Genomic DNA, 19,506 nt, shown 5'->3' on the forward strand with positions numbered 1-19,506 from the left:
TGAGTGAATAGAATAAATTACCAGCAGAAGTTATGAATGTTCAATAAATCTCTTCATCAAGAAGTAATGATAGATGTGTGAAATAGGGATCTTCCTCCATGAGTCCCTGGGAATGCTCAGTAATAATCATAAACCTTGTGAAAATATTTTCATGAGTTTTTCATTTTTGCAAGCATGTGAAAGTAAAAAACTGAAAAACTGTTAGAGTTAAGCCAAAGTTTTTCTAAAACGCAATAGCTTTTCCATAATGTTTTTTAATAATGAATGCTGTTCGTTGTGTAACTATGAAAGAAAGTTGAAAAGTTTGGAATTTATTAGTCATGTTGCAGATATTTAAACAAAAGAGAGAGAGAAGAAAACCTCTCTACTCATAAAATTTCAAAGTTCTGAAGACAATAAAAACAGCACCTAAATTTCTTCCAAACAAACCTTTTAAAACCAAGTACAACAAAATCACACCTTATTCAGTATACCCCAGTGTAAAGTATATTTTCCATAATGAAACTGTACTGAATTAGTAAATAGAGCATTGTGTTGGCTTTGATTTAAAATCCTTGCCAAGCGCTTTGAGTCTTCTCCCAAAAATAAAAAGAACTGATTCCTTGGAGGCCGACGTTAAACACTTCAAATATATAGAATAATATATAAAGAAAATATTAAATTGTACATGCTTATTTGACTATGATTTCTAACAGCTAACTACGGCCTCCATACTTTACTTGTGTTGAAATTTAAGTGTATCTAGAGTAAACAGATTCCAATTTATTAAATTAAAAACATAAGGTTCGAGTTCAGTTTAGATATATACTGTACACAAGTCATTGGTTGTGATGTCCATATTCAGAAACTTTCAAAAGTAGCAACCTTAATGACACTGTGTCTGTTAAACGAAGCAAAAATTCCTGGTTGCATATGAAAAATACATATATATCTTTTCTTTATAAAACATCTACTATCCACACAAATTAAGCTCTTATTACACTTTACAAATAGTTTTACAAAACTCACACCACTAATACACAGCTATCCCCAACACGTGCTAATAACCATATGCGATTTATTTCATGCTGCGTGCAGTACAACCGCCAATAGGAGAGAGGGAGGGGGAACATAATATTAATTGCAAATAGTACCGTATACTAAACTGCAAAGAGCGTAAAAATTTTTGAAGGTAAAAATAGATTAATTACAAGAGGCCAAAGTAAAAATTATTAAATAAATAAACACACACAAAAAATAAAAAATAAATACATAAATAATCAGCTAACACCTTTTATTCTCTTATGGAGAGTAGACGAGAAACAACAAATAAGCTGAAAACGGACCATGTATGATTACTGGTTCACGTAACATCCATCACCCACATGGTAGTGAAGAACGAACCTATAATCATATTTTATTTTATTTTATAAATCTTCTCACTGAAATGCGGTGCTGCATACTATGTAGCACTGCATTTCAGATACTGCATATAGCAGAGGCCGAAGCCTTTTCCCCAATAGACCCGAAAGGCAGAAGCCAAAAAAAAAACATCAAAATCTGTCCCACGCCGGTACGAGGTATTCTAGAAGTCATTTGTTGGTGACGACACCAAGCCACCAGTGTGCCCTGCAAAGCTCTAAAGAGACAAGATCTTAATGTCTGACGAAGTAATGCCTACAGAAGTCAAGTCTTTGTAACTCTCATTGAACCATACACCATGAAAGGAGATAGCAGCACTAGTGAAATGAGGAGCTATCCCAAACTCTTCTTCAACCTGTCGAGCAAGATGTATATTCTGCTCATAATATGAGACTGACAACAAGTGGGCGCCCAGTACCCACCATCTGAGCACCAGTAACCCAAACGCTTTCATCCTTCTATGCAATTAAATCTGGCTTTCTAATACCAGCTATAGTCCTAGCGATTCAACCACTGACTCCCAACCTTTGTTTTACAAACAGTTATTTAATATGGAGTCAATGGCATAATGCCGCTTAACTCGAATACCATGAGTTCGAAAACAATATTGGGCAATATGAGAATATAACGTTTTGGTGAAACATTGCGCTAAAATTAGGAGGATAATACAGTGAATACTACTACTACTAATAATAATAATAATTAGTAGTAGTAGTAGTAGTAGCAGTAGTATAATAAACAGCCTGTGTAGCTCTGTGGAAGTAGTGTTTGCAATGCCAAGCATTAGAACTCACGAAAAAGAGTGTCGTGAATTCGAATCTAGTAGCCGACTAGAGGACCGGTTTAGAAGCCTTTTTTCGAACGTTTCCCCTACTTAGTCGATATCTGGCAGGGGCGAGAGGTTTTTTTCTCCCGGAAATTCGTTTTTTTTTTCCCGAATCGACCGTAGAACCGGCACTATTTCAGAAATTAAAAATAGGCTGCTAGAGTTAGGGACCAGAATATGCAACCCTTATTAGCTGTCTCTTCACTGTGTGCCACTTAAATTAGCGATAGACTTGGGCAAGCTATCTCTGATTGGCTACCGGTGGAGTTGAACTGCTCACTCAGCCTTCAAAACTAAGATAGTGCTAAAACGGCTTCGCCTATCCTCTATAAGGGAATGAAAGGCGTTAGATGATTTTTGATTTGATTTAATAATAAGATAAGGCCTTTTATATAACGCCTTTTAAAGGATTCATCTACTCCCTTGTAGGGAATAGGCAAAGTCTTTAAACCCAATCTAGCGTTAGGAGACTGAGTGGGCAGTTCAATCTCCACCGGGTAGCTGGCCCATGTCTATCATTAATTATAGACGCACCGTGAAGAGATGAGAAAACAGGCGCTGCCATCTGTTGGTACCTAACCCTAACAGGATATGTTAGTGTCTGAAATGTGAGTTCTACGGTCTATTTTTTTCAATTTATGGGGTGAAAAACCCAATTTTCCGGAAGAAAAAAATCTCGCTTGCCCATGCCAGAGATCGACTAACTCGGGAACCCGTCGAAGAAAGGCTTAGAAAAAGTTCCCCCAGTCGGCGACTAGACTCGAACTTATGTCTATCTTCGTGCGGCCAAGCGCAGAGGATGCAAGCGTCACTTCCACTTTTTTTTTTTAACAACTTTATTATAAACTTTTGTAATTATTTACATCATAATGAATTCTATATACAATATATACATTTGCTATACCATTATTTCAATCGAAGTTTCATTTTATATTATATCATCATGTTATAATGTAGTTGTTACATTACTGTTCTCTTAAAATGCCTTAACTTCCTTTACTTATAAACAGGGAATCTCATCTGTTAGTTACATACACATTATTTTATCTATTACATCAATTAAGGTATATAATTCAGCTTTTTTTTTAAATATACAGTTAATTCTATTTACATACCATATATATAATTATATATCACACTTATTATATATTTAACAATCTATATATTTTACAAGATAAATCATATATACATCTGTACAGCGAAATAACATTCGCATGCAATGAAGTAGGAGAGCACTTTTTTTTTTTCCTGCGGTAGGAGATCTGTTCCAAGTGACTCAGGTGCTGTTTCCTCTGGTGGAGGTGGAGAGTTAGTATCCTTCCGAATTTACTTCCGATTTGCCCCATTTCCACTACGAGTGATGAAGGTGTCGTTCTGTTGTTGGTTGGAGGGTTCATCTGATGTAAGGTTGGAGGTTAAGTGTGTCCATTCTTCTGTAGTCATTCTTCTGGACTGGACCGAATTGGTGATCTTCTCCTGGATGTAGTGATGTAATTTCGATATTGTTCCGGGACTGCCTTCCCTTCCATACGCTTGGTCGCACCTGTGAGCCCAAATTGCGTACATCGTTAGGATTAGAACAATTGTTTGCACCCTGTTTATATGTTTTCCTGTTAGCCAGAATAACATTTCTTCATTGATTACTTTGATTTCTGGAAGCCATCTTTTAACGGCTTTCCAAGTTACTTCTGCTTCCTTGCAATATAACATTAGGTGGTATAGTGTTTCCGGTTCCTGGCAAAACTGACATGTTGCATTCCCTTCAAGGAGTATACCTTTAGCCACTATCCACATCTTGGTTGGTAGGCAGGCATGGTGTACTTTAAAGAAGAAGGTTTTATACTTTGGATGTATTGGGAGCTTGAAGATATTGTTTAATACCGGACTGAGTGTGATTTGTCCTCTTCTTAATTCTCTATGTTGTGGTATGGGAATTGTTGTTCTGCTTAGTTTGTAGTATGTTGCTTTTGTTTTTTGACTTATTAAGGTTTCAGTGTTGATGCGCTCTATTACAAATACGTATCCCTCCGCCATCTCTATAAACATTCTGGGAACTCTTCCATGAATCTCTGGCATTGTGCTGATTATTCTGTGTGGAAGGCATTTCTGTAGGAATGCTATTGCATATCCGTGGTATGACTTGGTGTTTGCTGTTTCTGCAGTCTTCGCTCTGTTGATAACTATTTTTAAGTGGATATTAATTAGACCTAGACCTCCTGCTTCTAATTCGTGAAAGAGCGTTGTTCTCCTCATCGGTTCATACTGAGAGCCCCAGATGTAGGTGGCGCACAGCCTGTGGATCTTGTTTGCCCATTGCCCATGGTACGGAATGTTGTTCACTTTGTACCAGATGTGAGAGGATAAATATATATTGCATATTCGCGCTTTTCCTCTTACAGATAGTTGTCTTGGGTGAATAGTATTTATTTTCCACACAACAGCTGCGTGGAGCTCTTTCCACTGTTTTCATACGTTTCTGGGCCGCCTATTTTAACTCCCAGAACCGGTAAGTCTTCCTGCGTTCTTATGCCTTGAGGAATCTCAGGGTTCTTTTCCCATTTTTTATTAGCATGCAATGAGATTTATTCAGGTTTACTTTCAGGACAGAAGCTCTTGGAAAGGCGTCTAGTAATTTCATTGACTCTTCAATGGATGTTTCCGTCTCTAGGGTTAATGTGATGTCGTCAGCAAATGCCAATATTTTTGCTTGGCTCTCCCCGTGAATGTTTGTTCCCTTGATTTCTTTGTTGGAGTTGATCGCTCTGATGACTGGTTCTAGTGCAAGGACGAAGAGGGCCATAGAGAGGGGTATCCTTGTCTCACTGAGCATTTCATTTTAAAAGATGCGGATAGCTTCCTGTTCACGATTATTTGACTTTCTGCATTCTCGTAGAAAGTTTGCAGCCAGTTCCTAAATTTTGGGCCAAATCCCATTTCCTCTACAACTTTGAATATATATACGTGGCTTATGGTGTCAAACGCCTTTTCTATATCCAAGCCTAGTAGGACACAGGGTTTGTCAGTCAGACAAACTGTAGTACTCGTATACTGATCTTAAATGAGTAATTGTGTCTGCTATATTTCTTCCCTTAATTGCACAAGTCTGTGCGGGAGATATTAATTTCTGTAGGTACTTCTGTATTCTACTGGATAGGATTTTTGAGATGATCTTGTAATCGGTGTTTAAAAGTGTTATCCCTCTCCATTGCTTTATGTCATTTAATTTTTCTGTGTCTGAAGTTTTCGGGATAAGTGTGATGTACCCTGTGCTGAATCTGTCTGGTTTTATTTGTGTTTGGTATATTTCTTGCGTCATTCTCATAAATAAATGCTCGAATTTTTGGAAGTAGTGCTTGTGAAATTCGTTTGTAAGACCGAAGCATCACTTCCACTGAGCTACACAGGCCTTGATTTGATTTATCATTATTATTGTATGGGCACTTCTATTGAATCTAAAGACATCGTTGGAGATCCAAACTACCCAAGCAACGTCTATCATACCTCTTCTTGAACCCATTAACAGACACAGAGCACACAATTGATTCTGACAAAAAAATTACATTCATTCATCACTCTCTCTAAGCGAAAATATCTAGCAACAAATATCACTAACCCACATACTAAATGCAGTTTTAAAGTTCAGCAATGGCCCCTTTGTTCCATGATGTGGAGGACTCTGGCGTGTGAAAGTAAGAATGCTCTCGTTTTATTGTATAGGGCTTTGATCAGGCCACATATGGACTTTGTGAACAGACTGAGTCACCTTGTTTTCAAAAGTATGAAGAGATATAGTGAAGGATTCAGAAACGATTGACTAAAGTGGTTTCTGGTGTTAGGAAGGTTGAGTTTGAAAATGGATTGAAAGAATAAAATTTGCAGTCGGGTGGATAGGAGGTGGAAGCAAGTGAACACGATTGAGACATATAACATAGTAAGGTTAACACCAGATCAATGTGGATGATATGTTTCTCAGAATTGGGGAGACAGGAGAGGACAAGAGATTATCTGTGGAAGCTGCATAAGGAAGGTGTAAGCAGAAGGAGGATGAAGAGCAGTTCCTTGAATGGAGAGTGGATAGGATACGTTTCCTGAGAGTGTGGTGAGTGCAGAGACATCAAATGAAGGTAGAGTATGATAAATTGTGTGCATCTCACAGCAAGACCTCCCACAATGAATCTTTGGGCTCTATGGAGGTTTAAGACAATAATAATAATAACAATGTTAACTATTGCACTTAAGCACAAACTACTATAGGGTACACTAGCAATATTAGATGTAATCTTTCAAATACTTGGCTTACTTAAATTTGGCTGTAGAATTTATTTAGAATTTATTATTATTATTATTGTTGTTATTCAAGTCTCCATGGAGTCAAAAGACTCATCGCGAGGTCCTTCCTAGCATATTATAGAAGACGAAGATGTCAAATATGTTTTTAATCCTATCAACATCAATATTGATGAAATTTATCGCTTCTCATACATTTGGTATCCTTGACATTTCGATGCATAGTATTGTAATCTTAACTTGTACTACTCATTTATTGCCACATTGGGATGTGTTAGACAGGTTGGATGTTGCCTCGTTCTTAATTCCAGGAAATATGTTATTTGCCTTTAGAACCTTCAAAAGCAAACTCAACGATGACCAAAATAACGATGTGTTCAATGCACTCTCCAGTATTAATATTGTGAAGCTACGCCTAATCATTGCTCTATATACAGAAATAATTAGATCGTTATGTCATTATTATAAAAGTCGGTACCGCCATGGAGTTATGCGATAGTTCGTAGAAGCTACGCTTTAGCGTCACAAACTCAACAATATTAATACTTACAAATTCACCGACTGCAATCTCACAAGCTGATCGATTCAGTTACTGTAATTCAATATGCAAAAAAGGTTACTTCTCATTCTCTTATTCACCACGGCCTTTTGCAACTTCCAGGAATTACCGCTTATCATTGACCTTTCCACTTGCTCCGCTATAGGAAATATCACACTATGTCCATGCTAGAATGATCAATAATTTAATCCTCATTCACGTCATCTTTGTCTACTGTCGATTCTGCATTGATGATTACTTGGCCTCAATTTATTATCGTATGCATTCTACAGTCTTCCCATTGTTACCGCTTATTACTGTCTCAACATACGCTTTGTCCACTTCGAATGCTGGTAACCAAATTTTAACATAGGGCATTGTAAAATGGGCAGTGGTCTTCTCAGTACTACAGCAATCTTCTAAACCGTAGTTACAATCTTTGCAATATGTCCCTTGAAATTCAAATTTATATAAACCATTACCCCAAGATTCAATTCCTCCTGCCTTACTTCCATCAAAATACTTTCACCAATAAAAAAATGCAACATCTAGTCTGTGGATTTCAATTTCCATGACCCAATATTTAGTTATATTAAATCGAAATCTTCATTCATTTACCCACATACCCAGCTTATCGAAATCTTTTTGTAGAGCTACACGTAGTAATATCCTTCCAATCTTCCCATCGTCTGAAAACAATTGAATATTTCCCTGCAATTCCTTGATGACGGTATCATTGATATAAAGTTTGAATAGTAAAGTAATAAACTGTAAATTCTTTTATCTGAAACTGCTTTCCGAAATAACTATTTGATATCTACAAGTTGCCCTGTTTCCAATCCAATCCGCTATATTTTAACCCATAAATTTTAACTTTAAGATCAACTTGACACTTCGTCAAAATTTTTTGGGAAATCCAGAAAAATAACAGTATATTCTTTTCCCTAATCAACTAATTTGTTGCTTCATTATAAAAGACAACAAGACTACATGATGATGAAACAAGATCACTCCATAACAAATTCATGACCTTCTAGCATAATATCATATTCATTTGCCCAATTCATTAATATGAGCCCTCATCAACTTCTCCAGTATCTTGACAACCACAGGAAAAATACAAACCAGTCTATCATTTGATACCAGCCCTGTGATATGCAACAGCTCCTACTCTCTTTCTGCTCTTTACTGTTCTACAAAGAGCCCAGTTTATAATATTAGCAGTACTTTAAACAGGTTTCCTAAACATGTAATGAAATCTCATCTAAATCATACTCGACCATATTCCCTCGAGGTATACGATTTCCACTGGTGTCAAGAAATATTTCTTTAAGTAGCTTCCACGTGCCATTGACATCACAGTCTTCAAAATCTTCCATACCATACATAATACGAAAGCCGGTCGCTGCATTATAATCAACTTTCCCCTTAATACTTCCGCATGCCGATCATTCAAGAAGCAAAGACTACATGGTGACTATCACAAACGGTGATAAGTATAACATGCAGCCAAAATGAGATCCTCCGATGCTACAAACAAATCCATTCATGATCCTCCTTTTCCTTCCATCACATACTGAAACATTTGAACCTCAATAATTTAGAATTCAGTTCCTTTATTTGGTAGCTCAGTAGAAGTGACGTATGCACCCACAGCGCTACCAGCCCAAAGAAAGACCTACGTTCTACTCTAGTCTCCAGCTAGAGGAAGTTATTCTAAGCCTGTCTTCGACAGGTTCCCGAGGAAATCCATCTCTGACACGGGGACACATAGGTTTTATCTCCCGAAACGCTAGGATTGGGGAACAGGAGATGAAGGTATGGCTTCCTTGTCAGCCATAGCTTCATCGGATTCTGTTTAAAATTAGTGATAGTCTTGGGCCAGGTTTCTCTAGTTGCCTACCGGTGGCGATTTTACCTCCCTCGCAGTCTCCAAAAGTTAGATATCCCTCTAAAGGAATAAAGGCATTAGCGAATTTCTTTTATTTATTTATTTTTATTATTGCATGAAATATTTCCTGTATACTTTATATGAATAAAGCATAAAAATTCGCCATAACGAACTGGATAGAACTAGATTTCGGTAACTTGTTAGTTTCATAGAGCAAACAAGCCGGCCAAAAGGACATACCAATTAACTAACATAGTACAATACACTGATATCTCACAGCTTTATTTACTTCGGCTGTAGTTTAAAAAAAAAAAAAAGCAATCCAACTGCATTAATGATTATTTGCCAAAATATCTTCCGTCATTACCCGGTATGTTTTCTAGTTTTTAACTGATTGCCTGGTGCTAGCTTTAATTATCCTGGCTGCCTTTATATTCTGTGTTTGCACCATGAACTCTGAAAAAATCACTGCAATGTCTATCCTAGTTTTCCACATTGGGAGAGCATAACCCTTTATTCACAATAACACTTCCAATCCGTTTTTCTTCGCCATCCTGCTAAAATATACCCTACTACTATGGAAATGCGAGGCAGTAATTAAAGTCACTCCCATAATCACGTGTTCTCTATTGTTCTGGCAACCAACCACTAGTGTAAAATTCTACTCCAGGAATAACATATAAGACACTCCTCTCAGCTTCACTCTTCCTCCTATACTACATTTTCATTCAATATCTTCCTCATTATTTTTCTTGCTCTTCTACCTTCCTCTCTTCCAATGATTCTTCACTCTCTCTCTCTCACCCCTTCCTTTTATTTCCACTCTTTCGTAGCTGTCCCATTCTCACACTTTACTTTAGAATCCAATTAATTCTCATGACTTATTTACTTCTGCTTTTGTTCTATTTTCATCAGTTAACTTCTTCTTCTTATGTTTCTTAATTCATCCTTCTCAATTTAGTCCTCATTCCTTCCACTTCCTTCCTCTGCTCTTTCTTGTTCCACGAATCCCGGTATCAATGCCATTCACCCATATAATTAAGACCATCCTCCTGACTACTAAAGCAATCCACAGTCTAAGTTTACAATCCCACGTACTTAATAACTCTATTCTCACCTCTATGATTGCTTTCATTTTATTTTGGACTAACAGAGCTTTCCTAACACAGATAGAAGATCAATGGGACAGGCTCCTTGATAGGAAAATACGTGGATTCGATTCTTTAATGACGAGAGGAAGATGCTATGCTCTTCAAATGAAGGTGAATGAACTGAGGTCATAGGGAGGTAAAAGGGTATTTTCCTCTCGCTTTACCTCCGAAGAAACACGTATATCCGATAGCGAAGACATGTTGTTGAGATACAAATATAATGTGCAGCGGGTAGTATATGATGTAAATTATAAACTGGATTCTGGTAATGTAGAAGGTGGGTTGTATGATGTAGTGTTGTAAGGCCTCCCGCGATTTCTCAGAATCTGATATACTAACGTTCTTTCATTCACTTCTTCCCATTGCTGACGATTTATGACTACATGTGCCTCCATGGCGCAAATGGTAGACACCATATAACTGTAGTGTTCTGATTAGCTTTTTCTTGGCACCTTGTCATATGTATTTTCCAGAGCTACAAAACTTAACTACAAATCTTGTTATAATCCCCGGTTTCTCAACTATTTGTCGTAAAGTTAAAATCTGATCCTGGCAGCTTCTATTTGGCCGGAATGCAGCTTGTTCTTCACCAAGCTTCTCTTCCACAATCTTTCTCAACTGTTTCTCAAGTATACTCGCATAACTCTTACCAGGAACACTCAGTAGAGACATACCTCTGTAATTCTCACATTCAGTTTATTTTCCATTTTATATATATAAATGGGAACTATGGGAGCTCTACTCCAATCATCTGGAATTCTTCCCTCTGTCCAGGCTTTCTGAACTATGCAGTGAAGTCACTGCATAGTTCAGGCGTGAGTTAGAAAATGACCTTTCACTGATTGCATGTCTGTTGAATGTGTTTTACCATATGCTGTCATCATCATTGTTTCATTTAGCAATTTTTTGAAGAAATTACTCCACACTTCAAGGATATCTTCTTCACCAGTTTTCATGTCACCTTTATAATTTCTTCATTTCCGAGCTCTTTCCACAGCCTTCAGGATATTTTGACACCTTCTTGATATTTATTTTCTATGTTGTTACCAAAGTCCTCCCATGACTTTTGTTTAGCTAGTTTTACACAGTGTTTAGCTTTCTTACATTTGTCTCTGTATTCTCTAAGAGCACAAGCTGACTTATTTGCCAGGAACTTTTGATATGCTTTCTTCTTTTCCTTCACTGCCTTTTTAACTTCCTGTGTCCACCATGGAGTGATTTTTCTATCCTTGCAGACAACCTCACCAGTGGCGCACCCAGGATTTAATATTGGGGGGGAGGGGGGGCGAGGTGATCAATGGATAAAAATATTTTAATGCAATGAATTTGCAATAAAAATATTTTTATCCGATCAACTAAAATTAGTTTAATTTCATTCATTAAATAAAATTCATTAGGTGATTATAAAAATTTATTTAAAGAATAAAATCCAGTTTTCTTTTCTTTTTACAAAGCTCTTGAATTATTTCCGTCATGGTTACATAGATGTTAGGATATATCATTTTGTCACACTTTGAAACTGCATCAACGGCATTTTTACCCGTGGAGCTATTGCAAACAGTTTTTCATTTTTCTTATACCACAACTTGAATTCCGAGTTCAAAATTGCTGGATTTATAAGGCAAATCACCGGCATAAAATTTACACAACTGACGAAAATCTTCCATTGCATTTGCTGTTGGTGCATCTTTTCCATTTGGTAGAAGAGAAAACTTTTTTTTCAAAATGTTGCTGTGCCGAGTGAAACGATCATGAAGTTGAGTCAATATTCGATCAGTAAATGGAATGAAAATAGTTCTCCTGACATACTCTTATACACAGTCGGCCGGAACATTGGACCTTAAAGTTTGTTTTGATGTAGTCCTTGGCTTTTTAATGTCAATATTAAAATTATTGGCTTTTGTACATGCTTCATCGTAAATATCTTTAAATGAAGACTCTGGTGTTTCACGAATGGTATTTAATTGAGCCACAACATCATCAACAAAATTAAGGGCAATTAAGAGGCTACTGTCAGATTTTTGCATTATTTTAGACAATGGTAAGGTGTACGCAAATATTTTTGCAAGCTAAATAAAGATATTATAAAACCAAATTCACACAATGAATTTTTCAAAAGTTTTGCGTTAGAGGACGAGTCTCTGTCTTCCCAAGAAATGATTGTTTCAAGATTATTAATCACTGCATCATATAATTCCACCATGGTCATGATGGCTTCATGGTGTTCCACCTACCTAGTCGGGAAAACTTGGCGTAGTTTCTGTCTCTTAGTATCCGGTGTATATTTATCAATGTCAACAAGGACGTCCTGTCTCTTAGGGGTATTGAAGAAATTGTGTACCTTTTCAATTATTCCAATGCAATGTCTTATTTCAGTCACAGATACAGCATTTCCAATTGCCAAATTCAAACTATGTGATGCACAATGAACATATAAAGCTTGTGTATATATAGCTGATATGTGAAAGTGGACACCATTAAACTTTCCGCTCATTGATGCGGCACCGTCGTAAACTTGCCTCCGTAAATATGACTAATCGATGCCATAATTCTTTAAGTTTTCTAATATTTTGCCGGATAAGTTTTTTCCTGTAGTGCTTATTACAGGAACAAATTGTAAAAATTGTTCACAAACTTTGTTGTCATTTTCTTCGGCTATATTAGAGATGGAATACCTGGCACACAACGAAAGATGTTCAGTGGTAGAAATGTCACATGTTCCATCGGCAAGAATTGAAAAACATTTCGCTGAATTAATTTTTTCGACCAAATGGTTCAAAATGATTTATTACATACATTTATAATTTGATTTTGTATGTTCCAGCTAATGTAGGTAGGGTTTTTGGCGGAATGTTTAAAATGTTCAGCCAAGTTTTTGTCGCCCACATCGATTCTCGTTCTTAACAAAGCTCGAAAATTGCCTTCATTGGCGATTGGCTCCTGTTCAAATGAAAATTCTCCATAATCACGATAATCTCTCAAGGGTATATTTTGCCAACCAGAGAAAATTACTGTTTTTATAATCGGCTCTAATCGTTTCCGATTAATTGCAGCTTGTGATACACTATCTACATCAATTTGTCGATTGATTGGAATACATTTTCCATCTCTAATTTTGTTTTGCCTTTCGGAAATCATAACAGCCGTTATATGGTATTTTGATTTTTGATGATTATTAAATTTTTCAATGGCTCTTCCAATTATTATAACCTCGCGTAACTAACTGCCCAGGTACTTCAGATTTAGATTTTCCAACATTAGCAGGTGCAAAAAACACACAATATTTACAGTAGGCACTATTTTGAACTTGAGAGTACACAAGCCATGTAATTTTTTCAAACCATGTGTATTGAAAACTTCGGTTGTGAATTGCAGCACAGGTTGCAGGAAAATTAAAATTTGGTTCTGGTTTCCACAACTTTTTCACAATATCTAAATTATCGTCAGAATTAAATGTTTTTTCTTTCAAAAATGCGATGTCGTGAGAAGTATTAATAACCAAAAAAGTACTTTCTTCTGGATAATTCGAAGGTTTTGTCAGACCTACAACTGGAGAAACCGAATCCAAATCGGTATTGACTATATTATTAGCGCCAACATTGCTACTAACATTTGAATCATCCTTTTTTGGGTTTTTTTTTGAAATAGTTCAATAAAATACTCTGCTGATTTTTCAGCCATAATTTGAAGCACAAAATCCAAAAAACAAAATGAAATCTTTTATGAATTTAACTTTAAATTTTAACTTAACTTCAATGTTATTGAAGAATTTACGTACAGTAAGATTACTCTTCAGAGATGGAAAGAAATTTCAAGTTCAAGACATGCTTTTCAACAAACTCAATGCAAAATAGAACAAAATACGCGCATAGCGCACACGACCTATGACCGAGCATCTACAAAGATTTGCCAATACATGATAACCATGATCCTCTCTGGCTCGGCTCGGCTCGTACAGCGTTTCTCACCCTCTCTAAGCCGAAGGACAAGTAAAATGCCTAAAACAATTCTATGGACCACTAAGTTATGTAATTTTTAAAAAAAAAACGTATGTGGGGATTGCCAACATTTGGGAAAAACTATGCCATTTATAACATAATAAATCTAAAAGCATGTTTTGAATATATATGGAAACATAATTAATTTGGAAGTAAACGAGTAAAGGTGTATCATCATCGAACAAAGTTTAATTTTCATTAAACAAATAAATAATATGATATAATTATTTACTATTTACTTTTAATGAGATGGATGAGCTTCTCGGCCTTGCAGAGTTGCTGGATATCTGGATCAATATTGATCAACTTCAGTCGAAGATCGGCACACACACACACACACTCAAAGACGAATTCTGTGTTTTGTTTTTATTTGAAGGAGCGACGAAAATCCCTTCTCGCAAAGATACGTTGTAGAAAACTGCATGACGATTTTCGATGCTTCTTCAGATAATTCGGGAAATTAACTTCTCAGCGAAGGCGAGATCCAGAATCCAGCCAAACCACGATCACGGAATTGAATTTTAAGCCCACTGTCACTTGAAAGCTCAATTAGCTGTTCTTTTTTCGATAACGAAAGGTCGTTCTCGTGACTGCAAGCCTGAAATGGATCGTGAACCCACAGAAATTTCTCATAAAGGTTATTCGGAAAATATGTTTCCAAATTCTGTTTCAGAGTTTTGAGATGGACACAAATGCTTTCTCAGTAGTTATTTTTTAGACTAATAAGTTTCGGGGCCTATACGAAATAACCAATTGTATTTACCTTTTGAATACTATCCGGGGAAGCTCCAAACCTCCCCGTCCCTTTCATCACGGGTTGCAATCAGGCTACTGTTGATATTGATTTATATAAACATTCTAAACTGTAAACAATTGTTGAATAATAACACAATAATGTAGGCATAATTACCGTAAAGGGAGAAAAGTCACAAAACAGAAAAATGTTCCTACAAATCAACCGATTGTATTTACCTTTGAATGAGATCCACTGGTCTAGTGTCCAGCAAGTCAACAAATCTTTCCTTTCGTTCAGCGTATTAATATTGCAACTGGTGGGAATTCTGTGTTTCTGTGGATTCATTATAGACTTCTTTCTCTTCAGAAACTACACACCAACTATCATTACAAACTCGTTTTGTATTATCACTGTCATCGGAGTTATTTTTCCATTTAAAGAAGGTACCAATGTACTTATCCATAATTGAAATTCCGTACTTACTCGAATATAACTCGCCCTCGCATATAATTTATATCCCTGATTTTACTTTAAGAAAAAAGAAATTAAAAAGTTTCGCATATACAGTACTTCGCAAATGAAAAAAAGCTGAAACACGTTCAGAGCGGCGGAGTAGTAATTTGCTCCCGCGGTAAACAACACGCTCTCCCCAATAGCCACTATATTGCAGAGGCAAAAAAAAAAAAAACAAGTACTTGTGTCAGTGAATAAGGTACCAGCAGTCTGTGTAATAAATTTCTCAACAAATAGTGCAATTAGAGACAACTGGGATAAAAACTATGCTATTTAGACTCAAGCAAAACCATATGTTGCACCGGCAAACACATATCTAACTAAAAACTATTGTTATTAATTAGATGTGTGAGAGTTCACCTGCCCCTGATCAGCAATGCAGTTCAACCGAACGTGTTAAAATTCGTTAACGTGTTAAAACTTAGATATAGTGAATGTTGTTATGGCAGTTTCACACATGGAATTCGGTCGAAGAGAGTTTTAGCATTTCAACTCAACTGGCAGCTTGCTTTTATCTTACCATCGCTCGATTGCCGAAAAATATATAAATACTGGGGTTAACTCAAAACATACTTTGTCCAAGTATTACTTAGCACTTCTGAAGATATATTGAGCCTTGAACTATTTAAACTATACATATTTGGTCGTTTTAATAAAATTAAAACGGTCTGTATTAATAAAATTGTATTTCTATATTGAGTCTTGGTTGAAGGAGCAAACCCTTCAACAATAAAAATCAATAAACAAAAAGCAATTGGTTGAAATGTGGTCATGTGGACAACACATGTTCACTTCAAATCTGACAAAACAGCAAGGGAAGGTGGAAGCAATAAAACCATATTATTTTTCACTTAATCCCTCTTTTATTACTTGTCATTCTGCCTTTATTTTGTAAGTATCCATTTTATTTCAATAATTTTTACTTATTCAATTTTAATTTATTTTGTTTGGATAATTAAAATATATAGATTTATTTGGTTAATTTAAGTCTGCCTGTGGACCACATGTCCAATCTTCGCGGACCACAGGTTGAGAAACCCTATAGCAGTGTTTCCGCTAATTCATAAGTAGTATAGAAATAGAAGACATGACACAACATAAATAAAAAAATGAATTTTAATTAGGAAAAAAGTGTTTTGGAAAATTTTTTAGTGTATTTTAACTTTTTCCTGGGTGCGCCACCCAACCTCACCACATGCCTCTCAGGCTGAATCAATCAGTATTTTCTTCAGGACTTGCCACTGAATCTCCAAGGTTTGGTTCCTGTTCTCAAACTCTTTTATTTTTTCTTGAACGATGTTTGTGTACTTTAGTCTACAGTTCACATCCGAGGGCTGCTCAATTTTTATTCGCTTTAAAACTTTCTTACGTGTTATTCTTTTCAATATGAAATTCAATTTTATCATGCTGAAGATTAAATAGTGTTAACTTCCGAATTCAAATCATAAGTACACTTTAAACTTATCTAGTATCCTGCACCAATGAGAAAACATTACTATCAACAATAATATAGCCAATGAGACTTGTCTTATTTCTTGCCTCTTCTCTCGATTTGAATTTTTGCACATTTTTATGTTGGAACATTGTGTTAGTAATAATCAGTTCATGTTCTAAGGAGAAATCAAACGGGTATTTGTCTTTATTATTAGCTTTGCTGATTTCTTCAAATTTTCCCGAAATATTTCTGTATGTCTGACAATCATTTCCTATTCTGCTATTTAGATCCGCAACAAGAACCAACTTTTCATTTTTCGCTGTCAGCTGCTTTCTCTAAAGCCTCAAAAAATTTCTCCACTTCTACCTTAGTAGAAGTGGAGAACCTTCTGAGGAACCATAGGCAGAAATAAGGCTCATTGTCCATTTCCCCAATTCTGATATTTGCCTTCATCACTGGACTTGATTTTGCCTCACACTCAAGATGATTAGCTTCGTATTTGCTGTTGAATACTATAGCCATTCCTACTTTTCCCTGATTGTTATTTCCTGAATATAAAATTTTGTATTTATTTCTTAGAAATATCTCACCAGTTTTTGTTTCAGACAAGCCTATTATGTCCATCTGGTACCTATCTAATTCTTCAGTTAACATTTTTTGCCATTCATGCTTTTATGTTGATAGTACCGATCTTGGACTCTGGTGATGTTGAGTGGGGATTTAAGGATTTCTTTCTGTAGTCGACATTTGGCTGTTTGCCCTGGTTCCTTGCGAAAACAACGGGGGCCTTATTTAACCGGGCGACGTCCCAGCTGGTATGAAATTCTGTCATGTTCTCTATCATTACGCCAATAAGATTACAATTCGGTTGGCTAAATCCCAAATTGCTTGCAGTAACCATGCAGATACCTAACAGGGTGCACCACGAGAAGGTGAGGATTGGACATGTTAGATATTAGGCCTTGTCGGTTCCCTGCATTCCTTTAAAAGCTATGTGGTGGTTTCCTCTGTTATACAGTTTTGACCCTTATGCATCCCCTTGAAAATCATTATTCCATATTCTGTCTTACAACCAGAATGGAAATTTTTCAGCAAAGCGAGTTAGTTGGAATTACAAGCGGTGAGCAAGGTTTTCTTTCCTGAAACTCGAATTTTCGTATCCTACAATCTCAATATCAATTATTACAGATGGAACACTCACAATTAAGCCAATGTACTCATCTCTTAGTCTTAGTTTCCAATAGACATAATTTTAAATGGATCTTCTTTCATAAAATAAATCCTATAACGCCTTTTATTCCCAAAATGGGAGTGCCAAGACTAATGGGTACGAAATCTCCATCCTTCAAGCATTTAGAGATAGTCAGCCAAGGTATCAGAAATCAAAGCTTTTCAGGAGAGACAGTACTAACCACAACTGCTACCATCTCGTGCCGTAAGTTCTAAAACTTCTATTATTGTCTCGAATAGCATTAATTTTAGAGTTTTTTACTAAGATCCAGCGTTAAGAACCAGTGCTGAAGGAAAATCCTAATCGACCGTGCCAATGATCGACAAACTAGGGTAAATGTGCAACGGCTTAATAAATGTTCCTTTGGTCGGAGTCTAGAGTACTTGGAACAGTCTTTCTGGCGGCCTAGCGCTATGGATGAAAATGCATACTCTATTTCCTCAGGGCTATATAGACACCTTTCATAAAAATAAATTAAAATTAGTGTCACCATTTGGATTTCTTTATCGATTACAATACCTATATATTGTTCTCTAACTCCCCAATGGGATTTAGATCTCTCACTGTCGTTAAATATGCATGTATAGTTCTTATTTCTTTCCTCAGCTGTTCCAGCGAAAACCTTTTCGTTATACTACTTGTAGTAAAGCCTTATATACATTTAGTATCGCTGCAAATATCGTGTTTATGTAGAGAATAGCTAATCGAATATCACCAAGTTATAGCTATCCAATACCACTTTCTTTTTATATGCTTGATAAATTTTCTTGTCCTAACGTTACCATTTTGAATTATTTCCACAACGATGCATTTTAATTGTATAGGGCTGTGTTCCCCCCAAGTACCTCTTATCCATTGGAAAAATTCAGTCATAAAAAGAAATGAAAATTACTATCTGGATTTCGCTTTCTCCCTAATAAAATAACATATTTGAGACAATGAGAGATCTGTTCACAGAGTTAATTTTGCATTAGGAACACGCCTCCGATTTACATATTCAGCGCGATAAAGTACCACCACGTGATATAGCGTCACTTGCAGCTGCTATAAATGAGCACAAACCTATTACCTTCTTCACAAAGAGATCTCTGCAAGGAACCCAATCAATTCTGACAGCCCTCAGTCATGAATAAATAGCAAATTCAAACCGAACTCCCTCTTGATCACTGCGTGGAATGCAAATGATCTGGGCAACAAAATTCTAGGGCAGAAAGAGTTGCACATAGGCATAATCCAGATATAATACTAGCAAACGAAACACATCAGCTAACAATCCAAGACTTGGAAATTGTTTTATGTACAGAACAGATAGACTAGATCAGTGGTGGCGAACCTTTTTATGCGCACGTACCAAAAGTTTACAAATCAAGTTGCTGACGTGCCGTGAAGTTTTTAATAGGGGAAAAATTAATACAAAATTAATTGCAGAATTTTATTGAGACAAGCTTAAAAATTAACATACAATTTCATAAAAATGAACTCATAATTTGGCATACACA

General features: G+C 36.2%; 1 protein-coding gene across 3 annotated transcripts in view; it reads right to left on the bottom strand.

The window, feature by feature from the left end:
- The window catches only part of LOC150107491 (endonuclease III-like protein 1), a 71,149-nt gene extending 69,839 nt beyond the window's left edge, over nucleotides 1-1,310 (bottom strand). The window contains exon 1 of one of the 3 annotated variants that reach the window (XM_090391345.1): nucleotides 1,271-1,310. Coding sequence is in view for 1 of the 3 variants with exons in the window: in XM_090391343.1 (XP_090247469.1) it covers nucleotides 809-822 (14 nt within the window). In the remaining 2 variants the exon portion in view is untranslated. Of the gene's footprint in view, nucleotides 1-808; nucleotides 1,021-1,270 lie in introns of those variants that run through there. The other 2 variants (XM_090391344.1, XM_090391343.1) reach the window with 2 other exon arrangements.
- Nucleotides 1,311-19,506: the final 18,196 nt, after the last annotated feature.

This window comes from Typopeltis vanoorti, chromosome 4 (assembly GCF_054136105.1).
Source record: "Typopeltis vanoorti isolate ZY-2024b chromosome 4, IOZ_Tvanoo_1.0, whole genome shotgun sequence".
Taxonomy (NCBI): domain Eukaryota; kingdom Metazoa; phylum Arthropoda; class Arachnida; order Uropygi; family Thelyphonidae; genus Typopeltis; species Typopeltis vanoorti.